Source organism: Botryllus schlosseri, chromosome 15 (genome assembly GCF_051294905.1).
Source record: "Botryllus schlosseri isolate E-star chromosome 15, Bs_hap1, whole genome shotgun sequence".
NCBI classification, from domain to species: Eukaryota; Metazoa; Chordata; class Ascidiacea; order Stolidobranchia; family Styelidae; genus Botryllus; species Botryllus schlosseri.
Window position 1 is genome coordinate 14,676,727 of NC_137250.1, and position 15,210 is coordinate 14,691,936.

General features: G+C 38.9%; 1 protein-coding gene across 1 annotated transcript; it reads left to right on the plus strand.

Moving 5' to 3' along the window:
- The first annotated feature begins 14,244 nt into the window (after positions 1-14,244).
- On the plus strand, positions 14,245-15,009 carry LOC145456795 (uncharacterized). Its single transcript, XM_080334913.1, has 2 exons — positions 14,245-14,576; positions 14,655-15,009. Exons 1-2 carry the CDS (start codon positions 14,393-14,395, stop codon positions 14,864-14,866), a joined length of 396 nt encoding a protein of 131 aa, XP_080191039.1. The 5' UTR covers positions 14,245-14,392; the 3' UTR covers positions 14,867-15,009.
- Positions 15,010-15,210: the final 201 nt, after the last annotated feature.

Here is a 15,210-nt window from a genome sequence, read left to right on the forward strand (position 1 = left end):
TAATTGACAAGCCGGTATAGCCAATAACACTGCCTTCAGGATGGGTATTTTTGACTCTCGAAAATACAATATCTGTAAAGTTCTGATAGTACGAACAGCAAAAGGGCTTTCGCGGCAGCGGTGAAAGAAATAATTTGGTGACTTCATAATATTAATGATCGTGCTCCGTGCATAACATAGAAGCAACATCGTAGAAAGTGCTGGATATCGGCAGACTATAATGTGATGTATATAACAATCAGCTGTGGCTTGCCGGCAATCACATGATGTTAGAGCGGCCAGGCCATTTTCTATTTTTCTTTTCCTCGAGCACGGAGAATAATTTATTAGGATTAATAAGATTAGACGGTTCAGCTGAAAATGTGGCAGCTTCTTTTTATTGTTGAGGTATATCTGTGCATCGTACGCTGATGGGCTATGTCTCGTTGCAGGCGACGTCGAAACGCAGGCTTGCTTGACACAGGAAAACTGATTATTTATGTGTCGTCGTTATATCGCACATCACATCTGCAATAAAATGGATTTCAAATCTCAGAAAGCAGTAAACGAGCCTTTCAGAAAACGTGATAACGGCGAGAGACTATTTATAGTATTAGCGTAAAACGCAACACTAATCACGTTGACGGCATGGAGGATACATAAATGGGATCCAAGTTGTGGAGATTCACTCACATCGGCGAAAGCCGAGCTTGAGTCATCAACGGATATGAGAGCTAGGCAAACGTAGGCCTACCAGTACAACGTACCGGCGAAATGTTTACCACGATTGCTGATGCCTTCTCATTTGCCTGCTTTCAGAATTTATCTGATCACGAAGTCTTTACATAGCTTTGAAACAGATGACGATGTGTTCTTTGGAAAAAGTCGCGGTCGTGATGTTCGTCTTTGCCATATCGAGCAATGTCCCACAATCGCATGCATTTCGATCGAATGGGCGAATCAGAAGGTGTGGAAACAACGCGAAGGAATTCCTTCAATGGTTCTGCAGGGACGATTCATTCACCTTTCCATATTCTACGCATTCGGGCGCTTTATGTAAGATCTTATATTGCACGTTTCTTAAATAAGAACGAAATACTTATCCGTTTATTTTGTAAGTAACAGCTATCTTCGGTCGGTATCGTTTCGGAGACAAAGGAGCCTATCCGTTCGTACGTTTGGCGGTGGATTGCTGCAAATACGGCTGCCTTGATTCCGAATACATGAGGATGTGTGACTATCACAAGAAAATCAAACGATGTGAAAGACGAATGCAATACCGCAAAAGAGACGGCAGGAGACGGCGTCACTGCACAAGGATATAGTATAATATGGGGCTCAGACATGTCATGAAACGAACAGAGAAATCTTCAATATCCACAGAAAGAATATGTAGTTGTGCTAATATGCCACCATATACCGTAATGTCATGAACAGTTATTCCACAAGACCATATATCCGCATGAAGCCCTGCACAAATATCTAGTTGGATCAGACTAAGTAATGATATCGTATTTCACTTCTCTGACTCATCTGAAAGACTGCTACATCGAACCCATTTCAAGAGGGTGTCCAGAGTTTTTTTCCTCGTCAAATATCATTATATAAATCCCCAGCTACGTCCACCGAAGTATTAAAACATCAAAAGTTATTGTTTTCAATTGTACTGCTTTATTTTCAGTACAGCGAGTTAATTTGCACATTGTTATTTCTTACATATTCACTATTTATTGAATTTATTTCAACTTATATACTACTGTTTAATTATATCAACAAGATGAGTTGAAATGGCGTGGGCGTGTTGCACTGTTGATAATGCAGCAGTCGAAACTGCTCATTTCTGACAGGGACTTGGTTTATGAAGTAAGCTTTCTGAGAGAAACGGAACGTCGTATCGCAAAGTCTATCAATTTGTCGGTGCACATGGAATGCATTTTTTTACATATCAGGTGCGTTGTATCCTCAAAATCAACCACATCTTTGACTATACACCTAATTTTACACCCGCCTGACAATGACAACTCGCCATCACATACACGATCCTAGGTCATTCTATGTAATCAAAGGATTGATCATAATTATGCGTGTTTTCGTGTTTGTTTTAAAAATTTCTTGTCAAAGACAAAGATTAAGGCAAACCAAGTTTGTAATTGAAAGGAGAAGCTTTTGGACGATCGCTGATCATTTTCATCAGTACAACAAGTGTAACGCATACCAAAACATCGTCGCAGGGCATACTGATCTTGAAATTGAAATATTATCTCGAGGCGGAATCGCGGAATCGCAGAGGCCTAAAACAGTGTTTTTATAATTGATGCTTGAATTGTTCATTGTACCATAGTATACTAAACATTGAATTAAGTCAGATATTAGCAATACAATTAAATATTCATATGATTACCGATCGAAACTTGGTGTTGGTAGCTATTAAACGGTCTATTTTAAATAGGACGCCTATAGCATCTCTGCTATTTCTATCAAAACAACTTTAAAATTTCAAAATAGTCGCAATTTTCTTCTTTTGACATTGGCAACAATGTGAATTAGGCGTTTTACGGAGACATGACTAACAAGTATGCTTCTAACAGTGCTGCGTGCTTTTTCATACTGCAATTTTCGATACCAAATGACTAAGCCTGTGTAAGGTAATATCGGGTATCACGTCAACATTGCGGAGATATCACGTAGCAAAAGCACGTGTTTGGTAGTGTGTAATTGTTGACCTATCGCGATAAATTGTTAACAAGTTGGTAAAAATCGTGATGACCCGTTTCGGGATATCAATCGCATCTAAAACAAAACTAGGAGATCGAAAACTCATTGGTATGTTGTGATTTTCATGCTCTCACGCGATCTATAGTAGAAGAGGAAGTTTTTATGTGTGTCCTTGTAGCGACTAAAGTAATAGGGGGACCAGGTTCCTGTTTTGGGATAGCTGATGTTGAATTAAGTGCAACATCTTCATGTGAGATCGGGATGCCAGTGAGTTACAGCGATACCAACAATCAAACATGTTACACGGATGGATTTCTACTAGAGAAAAATCACTACTACATGGGTTGTTTTCACTACAAACACCTGGCAATATATTTTGACATACTGCTTGCCTCTGCATATACTATAGTATATTAAGAGTAATTCTACACATATCAGCCAACTTTGAGTCTCTCCTTAACGTGACCGTAATAATGTGTACTTCAGGCCTACTTCATTTACCAAGAATATGTATGACTACTGTTTGTGGTCGATGGAGTTATACCCTAGCTCACATAGTATTCCAAAACAAACATCTAGCTAGACGTCAGTCTTGGATGAGTGGCGCCCAAATTTCACGGTCTGGATTAAAATTTCCAAACACATGTGGAGACGGCCTATGATGTCGGATACAAAATTACAACGGGAAAAGAACCAAAATAACTAAACCAGACGCGTGGCCGTATATACCATCACCCCCCCCCCCGTCAAATTTCAACTATTTAGTTGAGCTCATTTAGAGCGGGTTGCGCATTTGTTTTTCAAGTTCTCTTCCTCTGGTGGAAACTGAACTTATACTACCAGGAAGTAGCATGCGATAAAAAGGACATAATAAAATAGAGTTCAAAGATTATTAGTATATACTTTTATAATTTGAGTAATCACGAAATTAATTATACTTTCTCAGCAGCTGCAGAGTAGAAAAACCGAACTTCGCGAGTTCATTAGCAGTAATCAGCCAGACACTCACACGATTGACCTGCCAGAACAAAAGCAATTGTTTCGACGATTCAATGTACAGCTTTCTTTCGCGGAAATGAAACGGTATGGATCACGATCAGTCGATCACACACAAGCGTAATACAGGTCTCAGGTACAAAAGGAAATTCCATTTTAAATGGTTGAGAAGTCCAAAATGGCTGCTATGCCCCTTGTTGACTATAGGTAGTTGTGAATTATATGAAAACGAAAATAAGGTTTCGAAATTGATAGCCTCCATACCTGAAAAGTGAAGATTGCTAATATTCTTACAGGTCAATTCAAGTCTCTATTCGAAATTGTCTGGGGATTGTCCCATTTGTCCCAGTTCACTCCTATATTTATCAACCTAGTTGTCACGAAAGAAATCTTAAATTGGATGTTGGTAAATGTGTTTGCTTGTATCGTTCATGTTGAGGTGAGCTGCTAGTAGAGCCCACAAGACGAAACACGACAATTAGCAATACAGGAATTAACTGACTTCTAAATGAACTCAAAGCGGTAAGCTATAGCATGGTAGCAAAAACGGTATTTGCCACCTACCGTGCATTCTTGGTACACTCAAAATAAAATTAAAAATACTTATCCGAATGGAGATATAAAATTCGGAAGAATAGTACAAATACTGACAAGCTCAACACCCCCCTGAATTTTTACTGAGTACATACATGACTTACAGTAAGTGCTTACGGGATTGAAATTGAAACAACACGCAGATATAGATTTCTCCGGCAGACGTGAAAAACTGAGTTGCGTTTAATAATAAAACTATTGTCCCCCATTTGACGATATGGGACTGCAGATCAGAATCATAGATTTTTTTCAGGCGGCTATTACCATTTATTCATTCGTTTATTAGGTACCCTTCACTGTGTTGTGTATATATAGCGAGTGACTCAGGCTAGGCCACCACCTTGAAATGCTATTGCGGGGCAAACTTTCAAGTGAGATGTTTACATTCTCCGATTGATGAACCGAAATGACGCAATGATTGCATCTGTCTATCCGCCAGGCGACAGCTTAACTTGAAGTAATTGTTTCTCCGTAACCTTGTTTACGCAGAATAAAAACAAGGAGGTCTCTGGCTTATTGGCCCGAGTGTTTTTACGTACGCGGAAAGAGCCATTGCCCCACGGAAAGTCCGGTGATCTTATTTTTTTATTGGAAAGAGTTGTCAGTAGCGTATTGTGTTATAATCTAACAGTTATCAAATCGTGCAGTGCTAAATAAGACCAAGTTGCGAACGCTAGCATCATAATAATAGGCCTGTTTGTCATTAAGCGTCGTTTCATCACTCTGTGGTTGATGCTAATCCTTACCAAACCAACGCTAATGGTGTAATTAATCACAGAATATCGAGGCTTACCACGTAATGCAATCACGATCAGTCCACATGAGGCTATGTAGGCCTACGCTCGCTACGCACCCGCCCCATTGACTAGTCGCAGTTAGGCTATTTCGGGTCGTGTGTTTACTGCAATTGATTGGCACATTCTAGTGGGTGATGTCAGCATAACTTTCGCCAACGAACCAGAAATATAGACGCGTGTGTGAGGGGGTCCTGCCGAGCGTACTCTTGCTGATGAAGTAGACCAGCCTGCGATTGCAGAATAAAATCAAGCAACAAAAATACATCCTTGGACCTATTACCATAGCAACGTTGATACGGATAAATGGAGAATTTCGAGAAACAACCTAACCTTATTCCATATATATTCATGGAAATACTGGCGGCAACCGTAATTAAATTGTGTAAAAATGTACTTTACAATATCTGTTTGTATAACAATGTTCTTTGTAGTCAATAGCCCGAAGAAATCAATTTTTTACAATTTAATTTGATGATGATGCATCGTCTTACAATGTGTAAGAAACGCCTCTTCGTAAATTTGAAATAAACGAAAGATGCCAGCGAACCACATGGCGGCGAAGCAGCTGTGAGCTATTATTTGTACAATCGCCATCGGGATGGTACTATTTCTGTCCTCAGTTGGGTACTGCATGCTTCATGCTCACATAGTTGTATAGGGACCAAATGGCGCTTTGTGGAATCGTAAAAAGATCAATGCTCAATAATGCCCTAACTATATCAGGATACACTACGTTTTACCCACAAAGGTACAGATTGTCGACTTTGCGAACGTGTGGTCGTTATATCGCACCAGAGATCAATTCACGGAGACATACTCGCAACCTTGTAACTGAAGAGATTTGTAATGAAAGCTTATCGGCTTAACAGCAAGAATATTAGTTAGTCAATGATTATCTTGGCTGTTTCTCATATCATAGCTCATTCTTTTGTGGCGAGATAGCGTAGTGGTATGGCCCACAGCCGCAACACCAATGAGTTGCGGGTTCGAGTCCGACTGAGGTCGACTCCATAATCCCTGTTTTAGAGGTGTATCTAGGCTCCTCCTCGCCACGTGATCCGCGTAAGCGGTGTCTTGTGAAAAGCCTAGAAGTGGGCCGTGCTACAAGTCGATAAATATTGAATCGAAAACTAAGAATATCGGCCTGGTGTAATATGACCAATGTTGTCGAAACACCAACAATGTCAAATAAACAAGCAAACAAACAGGCTCAGTCTGTAACTATATACTAACTAGCATCGAATTTGTACATGAAACTCGAATAATATCCAAACTTATCGTGTATGATTGGTGAAGTACCATGATGAATAATTCAATTTCCAATAAACTCTCTACTATACATCAAAATGTCACGGCTATTTTGCGAAGACTAATGCTCTAATCTGAACCGGATCCTTGGTGAAAGGTGTTTGCTGCAGGGGTCGCAGACCTCTACAAATTTCAGATGAGGTAGAACCTACAGGACATTGTAGGCGGCTAAGAAACTATTCGTTCAATTAAATGTATACATACTAAAGCTGCATTTTCACATCGGTTAATAATTAACACTTTAACATAATTTGCATATAACATTGGCAAAGTAACAGTCTGCGTTTGTTAGGAAGAATCGGCATCTCACAGCAAGTTATGATTCTCATTGCAAAGAGTCCGTGAAGCATATTTTCATTCCTAGCATTTAATCATATTGACCGTCAGGACGTGGAACATTTTAGGGGAATAAAATGGTTCGGGATCAAAACCGTTTGGGAATCCATCAATGGTGCGGAGTCTCCTATCAGCACATATTCTCTGTATATGTATTGAAAGCGTGGAAGGATTATCTGAGTCCGCTGTCATTCATCTACATAAAAATATTTAATCGTATACTGTAATTATGTGTAATGTATACTGTAGCTCTGTCGAAATAGAGAGTATTACTCGGTAAAATAATTTCATAAAAAAGCTTATGATATCCCAACGATAAGTGGATTTAACTGTCTCACACATTCAAATTGAGATTTCGTGGAAACTAAATAGGGTCAGAGGATTACCCGAATGGCAGAGATGGATAGAGTATTTATCATTGGTACCCAAACTGTATAGTAAATAACTGCGCTCTGCCCTCGCAGCAAGGAATGCAACATACAAAATATTCGTTTTAAAAGCAATATTTAATAACAAATAAATTGTAATTGACCATACACCCTCCCATATTATTATTATTAGCAATCTGAAAGTAATTCATATTTGTTGAGAGGACAGCCTAACGGCTTGACCGGTTTCCAACTTGCACTGCACATTTAAGAGCATGTGAAATGAATTATCGTGGTTTTATGAGACAAATCTCGACTGATCGTAAGCTTTTGTCATTTAGTGTCAGTCGTAGGTACTAGGTACTCGAGTACTACTGGGGAATTTGGAGAGTCAAGAAACAGAGCTACCCAATTAATTTACTTGTAGAAATAGATAATGTCAGATTACTTAACAAAAATGTCGTCAATAGTATCATTCGTGCTTGAATCTTAAAAAAGAAAATCGGAACATCATACTCAAAGATATCAAAACGTTGTTTGGATTGCAGCGAACGATTAATTACATTTCCTTCCCAGCCGGACATCGAGAGACGTGTTCACCGCAGAATCGCTGGAAGATTCATGTAGCACGTATCTAATAAATGTACAGTAGCAATTTTTGTAATAAGAAGGACATAAAGTTCGTGGAGTCACCTTATAGATGTCAAAAGGATCAAAATGAGGTTTGGTTTGAGGCAAGATGACTTATCGACTTTATACATTACGCTTGCTATAATTTGCATAATCTCAGGCTTATCGCGTATTTGAAAAACAATTTTACATGACTAATTCAAATCATATTAAATTTACCACTAGATGCCCAAATTCCATGGTATTTTGAAGAGATTGATGTGTAAACTTCAAGCAATTAAATTAGCAATATAGCGGTTTTATTGGTAATATAATCTCCCCGGCCACATTAAATAAATGCAATCGTGGATTGAACAGTTGCGATAATCATTAGTATCAGAATATATGAGACTTGAACACGTGTGTAAAAAACGAAATAGGTGTAAGGTAACTGGAGAACACTCATTAATCCCTCTGAAATACGGCGGTTTCGGAGATCGTGTTTAGTATAGAAACAAATTGGAGACAGGTTATTTTTAATTTCTATTGTCGCCGAATGTTGTGTAATCAAATTTTACGTCGAAATCAACTTCTTGTGGGATGCAAAATTGCGCTGGTCTGGATATTAAAATGAAAATTATTAGGTGACTGACGAACAATACAATAGAATTACGGAGAACACGGAGGTAGCGTAAAGGTTTTGTTTAGTCATAAATTTTATGTTGCTGTCACTATAGTGACGAATTTTATGGAAGTGCTGAGAAATGTACGGAACAAATCATCACTATTTCGATACTGTTGGTCTGCGGAAGTCAAGCAATACTCAATCCCATTCGATTCTGTCATGCAGTCATAAATCGGAAACATTGGCATGACATTTTTGATATGTCAATATTAGATCCTTTATATTTTCATCACGCGAAGCAGATGCATGATTGTGCATGGTAACTTATATATTTGTATCAAATGATTGCAAGTGATTGCAGAATAGTAATGAAAAATAATACTGTACTATACTGAAATACTCTGAAAGTAATACAGAGCTGCAACATTGCAGCAAACAGTATAGTCGATCATAATGCCAAATCTTACGCTTCTGTTATCTTGTTACTTTGATTCCATAGAAGTATAGCAATAGTCCGCAAGACTAAAGCATGACCCCAATCAGACATGGGGTAATCGCGATTAGTAATCGTAATCGATTACGACGATTACAGCATTTTCAAGTAATCGTAATCGCAATCGATTACATTCGAAAAAATTCCGAAGTAATCGTAATCGTAATCGACTACTTCGCATATTTAATCGATTTCTTTGTGAAAGAACGATTACTTTTTATTTGTACGACGACTGTGACATAAACTGAACATTCGTTAACAAGCAAGAGATATTATACCAGTTATTGGGTCACAAACGTCTGATTTTCAAATGCCATTGCTCATTATTCCGTCAGAAGTAGCCTATTAGCTGTGCTCGTCTTTGCGTAAGAAGTATCCAGCACATTCCACACTGATAGTAAATAGATAGTCGATGTACATTAGTGTGATTGTAAAACACCCACCATTCAGTATATCGGGTAATCAATATATTTCAGACGCCACTACCTCGCTGCAGGATAATTAATCACGTCTCTGCCTAGTTTAAAATAGCAACTTTTGTATTGATGTTTGGTTATGCTTAGTTAAACGCAATTTGACCGTTTCTGCTTGGCGAGCAGTAGGCCTATGTGCTGGTACGAGCGTACACCAGACAAAGATTTGAAATTTTGTACTAATCAAATAAAATATTACGGTTTCCACAACAAAGCATTAAAAATCAACAGCTGGTGATATATATCATAACCGGGCCGTTTTTTTGCCGTTTCTCGTAATGGCAGCTTGCATTACATTATCTGTATTAAGTTGAAGGCAGAATTTTATTTTCACCTTCTCTTATTCTCATATTATTCTACTCAAAACGGGCGTCAATGGCTATTTCACAATTCTTTACTGAAGATTTGGACCTGCCGCCATAGCCATCGGCTTATAGTATATACCATGTTACCGTGGGTTGTAGCTAGAATCAGAATCAAAACAGCAAAATCGTCCTCCACTCCAAACGTTGGTCTTGGGCCCCCAAAGGGTAGTCAATTTTTAACTTGAAGATTTAATTTCGTCAATAACATTGGTAATTGCATTATATTGCATTTTTAATCCTATCTCAGCCTCCGAAGGTCAGACTTACCTGAAGAGCAGGGGGCGCGTAATCCATAATTATAACATCTGGTATCTTGCAATAATTACTGTAGTGCATGTTGTTAATTCGTGACCTCCGGTCTGTTATATAGTCAAAAGATATTGTAGTGGCCCAAACTTAGCAGACTAAAAGAAAAACTTTCGTGAGACGCACACACAAATTGTCATGTCTAATGCTCTGTGGGTGCCTGCGGGGCATTTGCATCGTGGGCTCAGATTGGAAGGACCGGACTGTTAGTCACGCCCACCCAGCGCGGCTATTGACAATGGACACATACCCCAAATTTCGGCCAACGTCTTTCTTTGATAGCACACTTCGTAGAGTCGCATGTTGGCCTAAACTGCATATGTCTTTTGGTGTGTCGGGGCGCGGTATTGACTGGCACCATAATGCCTATTACTATGAGTTATGCAACCTTTATTTCTTGAGGGGAGACGTTTGCATTTCGAAATCAAGCTATCTAGAGACATTTAAATGGCAAAGCTCAAAGAGAATTTTCAAGTTAATGAAATCTGTCGAGAATACGCTATAATTTATGTTGGTTCACGAAATACTTTTGAGTCCCCTCTGAGCACGCTCCGCATCCTATTGGAGCATTTGGGGTGCAGCAGTTATGGACCTGGCAATAATGCAAATCATTGGGTGCGATAAATCGTCCTTTATAAAATGGGCAATCTGTGCATTGTGACGTAACAAGCAAATGTCACATCTGTTTTAAAGAAATATGTTATCTCATTAGGCCTTTTCAGCGCAATCCATGTATTGTCTTCCAATATAACTACTAAGATGCAAAATAAATGTAATCGTGAGTAATCGTGATTACTTTTCCAATGTAATCGTAATCGTAATCGACTACTTCCTGATTTTGCTGTAATCGTAATCGTAATCGTAATCGCGTGATTCCGAAGTAATCGTAATCGCAATCGATTACATTCATGAAGTAATCACCCCATGTCTGACCCCAATATTATAGTAAATCCATCGTCTTATTGTTGACTTGAGGGCGTTACAAATAAAGTGAAGACTCCATTGTGTCGGGCTATATTTTGCAAATCATATCAAATTCGAACTACGTCTATATATTGCCGATATGGATGGATTTGGGCCATACTGACGTTCGGCTACTCAGGAATAATGATAAATATCAACTTCAGCCGGCTGTTGAATGATCATGATGCAAAAGCCGTGTTTGCTCCATTATAGCAACAACAGCTTGGCAACGAATAGACTTTAAACACGAATAACTGATCCCATTTTGATTGACTTTTTGTAGATTTCTATTACTAACATCAATTTTACGGAAGAATCTGAGCAACATCAATCATTTTATTGAATTCGTTCACACTTTGTATTATCGCCACTACAAAATCATAAATTATTTTCGAAGAGCCGATCGCAAATCACGAACAAACGACAACATGCATATCATAGCATAACTGTGGACGTGAATTCGGCATGATTGAAAATTATCGATATTCTATTCGTCACCGTATATCACTGTCTACCTTCCCGATTTTTCCAACCTGCCCGCAAGCCAAAAAACGATGCCTCCCCCTGCCTCATGTCGAACGAAATTACATTCAACTGAAACGTTCTAGAAGCCGTCAAATAAATTTCAACCGGTTTTTATGAATCAAACTTCACGTTTGGTTATACGCACTGGATGCGATTATAATAACTAGCATAAATTTAGAGTTTAACGTTGACGCAAAGAGGCTTTTGACATTTTCACAACTAATGATTACAACATTTCCATCGCACTTACACGGTTCGCGTGGGATTCACTGTCGTGCAGGTCAAAAATTCACGAACGCTCGTTTTCTGTTGTCGGTTGATTTTACGACTATTCCCCGAGTATATATATTTAGACTCGACATTTGCTCTCCTGATTATCATGGGAAATTTCTCGAATGCTGCTTTCGGTAGAATATAACTTTACCTTTGAGGTAAGCAGGACCGTGTCATTTGTTTTGGAACGTTTACGGGTTCTCATACGATGGCATGCCGATTGACAAACTTCCGAAATGTATGTTGTTATTGTGTTTATAATTCATGGTGTTTGGCCATACATATGGACATTTTACACCAGACCAATATTCCTGTTGATTGGTCCATGTCATTTTCACTCTAGGATTTTGTAATACACCGCTTGTGCTGCACGAAGTCTAGATAAATCTCGAACACAGCGGGTGGGTGGACTCTGAAGTTGACCTCGGTCGAACTCGAACCCACGACCCATTGATGCTGCAGCGGTGGAAATATATTCATTATGCCCTGTTCATTTCACGCTCGATTTAAAATTCAATCAGCTGTGATTTGGTGACGCACATAGTCCTATATTTTGTACGCACCGAAATCAATTATGATTATTGAATGCTTACAATATGCACCGTGTGGTTTCATATAGACCCAAGTTGAATGTGAAATAATATATAAAAAGAGGCCCGTCCTTTAGATACGCAAAGGAGTATAAGCTGCGTTGGTGATTTGACAAAACACATTCATATGAAACTCACGCAATTTATATTTATGAGCTATTTGTAATATTAAAGACGGCGAGATTTTATTCATCCTATACTTGAGTATAGGGCATAGTCAAATCCAAATCAATATATCAAAACACGACATTTACTACTTCCCGATTCATTAATTCCCACTTAATTATCACGAAGCAGGAAATACGATATCCCCATTCACGGGTTCATCCACATGCTGTTTCCCGTGAAAGCGATAAGTCTCTGTGATGTCAATTTGTGTTAACACCTCGCATTATTCAATTAGAAAAAAAGTGTCTGTACGGTAGACATCGCGAAGTTTCTTCTGTCACATTCACCCGGGAATTCGCTTGCAGCTGCCAATTGACTTTATTCCCTCTGCGAGACATGACCCGCACGTTTCGCACTATTATTACCCGAGACAAATTTTGAGGGACTTAAATACATTAATCTTAACAGGAAGCTATCGGTGAAAACAGAAACGTTTGGCACATACCAGTAGTATGAAAGTAAACCAGTGGTTTGGAGTAAGGTCATGATCCGCTGAACGATACTCTTTAAAATGATTTGGCGGTAGTGGATATACGCAGTTCTCGCTTGTAACAATCGCAGGAACAGAATTTAGTACATGGCGTATGTGTGCAAATTGTGTACACTCGTTAGTTTACATCGAGTTACCATTTTGAAATGGAATTTCCAATTGAATAGTATATTATTCATATTGAAATGAACCCGAATATTTTCGGCTGACACTCGCCAGGGGTAATCGTCAGCAACTAGTAGAGAATTTTAAAGAATACTGTACATCAACAATCGCATCACAAAATATGACGTCACCGGCATGAAATTTCGAATATTCGGGGCGGAGAGAGCGCTTAAGCTCAATGTACTATTTTTAGATGGTACACAAACTCCTTCTGTAGACACAGGCTTGGTAGGTGCATTTTGATAAAAGTGGATCCCAAGGCACCCAAATGAAAGTGTTGTTTATTGTTGATATACAATGTTATTTCCAATTCTTTGCTACTTACTGACCATTACCCCTGACGAGTGTCAGCCGAATATACTCGGGTTCATTCCAATATAAATATACTATTCAATTGTATGTTGAAGTTCTGTACCTCCAAGAAGCTCTTCGAATGGAATTTCCAATATTATATGTATGAATTTATAGTTACAAGTAACACGCGACAGATAATATAACTCAGAGACTCCGATAAAAATTCCGTTCGTTGTAAATGGACAATTGGGCATAGTCATATTAAACGTTTTTTTTTCTAGTATCAAATCGGCGAACGCATTCGGTATAGTGTGAATAATGATTGGTAGAACATACACGCAATCGTATAACGATGACCTTTTCGACATGACTACATATTATGATTATGGATACCACACGTGGATCAAATTCGAGTGCAATCATCACTGTTGTGGGCGATCGTAATATATATGCACTACAGAAGAAATGCACTGCCTGTGTTTACAAAAAGTTGATCGCACCGAAAACCGCAATGTCACCCTGCTGTCGCCATCCAGTCACGTAGGTTGGAGTAACTGGTACCAAGCAGCACATATATCAGAATAGGTAAGTAGTTTAGGCATTCATGATTAACGCCAAAATAGTATGCTTTACTAATCGGCTAGCATTCGCTAATTACGTGAAAGCTTTACAATTTCAACACCGATCGTGATCACGTCTCTACTTAGCAGGATATTATCTTAGCTGATCTCTCCTTTTAATTAAGGTCAATTTTCACCTCTCCTAGCGTATATAAACATCGGATATGAACGGAAAAGGCAGTACGTTCAAGTAACGAACTTTGTGTCGGCATAGCATTGTGGATGATCGGTATATTTGTAGGAGTATTCAGCAGGTTGCTGGTAAATGGGAATGATATCGAAGTAAAATCGCCTTATTTTACAGGTCGCTAGAATAAAGTTACCTATTAACAGACACAACATGGAAACAAGAATGACTGTAATGCTTGTGGTGACTATGACTCTTTTCGTCGGTTTCGCCCCGATCGAAGGTAAACGATACAACGGATTGATTCAGAGATGCGGACAAGACGCTGTGAATTTCCTGAAGTGGATGTGTGAGGATTCGTCGTTTAAATTTCCGTTCCCCTACGAATACTTGCGAAGTAAGTACACCAATTTTGATGCTTGCTTATTGCTCAATCGATCCGTTCATTCACGAAGTATACATCTCACGTTTTCAGTATTACGCCTGTACCGGGATCCGTACAAGGATACGTATCCGTTTCAAAGCGCTGCTATGAATTGTTGCCGGTACGGATGCCCGGAAACCACTTACCTACGAATGTGCAGGTATCACAAAAGAATCCAACGGTGTGAAAAGCGGCAAAGGCATCACCGAACGCATCACGGAAGAAGGAAGGCCAAGCGCATCTGTCACATCAGCAGGAATTAATCCCACTTGATGAACAGTAGTTTCGAGACTGCCAAAATGCCAAAACTATTTCGTTGGTTTTATAATATCAACGAACTTTTATTTTACAGCTTTTTGATACCACTGTGAATTTTCTCTGCTAATATTATACGAAACAATATATACTTGCGTGCTATGCGTTATAAAATTGAAAGGTTGAAATTGAAAGCTCAGGGCATCTTCGGGAGTATCCAAAGTAGGGATGAAAATATGATGGGGTGGTTACGGAGAAATATTCGGACAGGTTACAGTATATATGTTACACTTGCTGCTAAGGAATATATGTTAGCCTATACATACGCAGGGTCTGCGTCAGTAATTGCAGA

Coding starts and splice junctions, on each gene's coding strand:
- LOC145456795 (XM_080334913.1), top strand. CDS start 14,393: ATGGAAACAAGAATGACTGTAATGCTTGTGGTGACTATGACTCTTTTC. Junction 14,577..14,654: donor CCCCTACGAATACTTGCGAA/GTAAGTACACCA, acceptor TCACGTTTTCAG/TATTACGCCTGTACCGGGAT.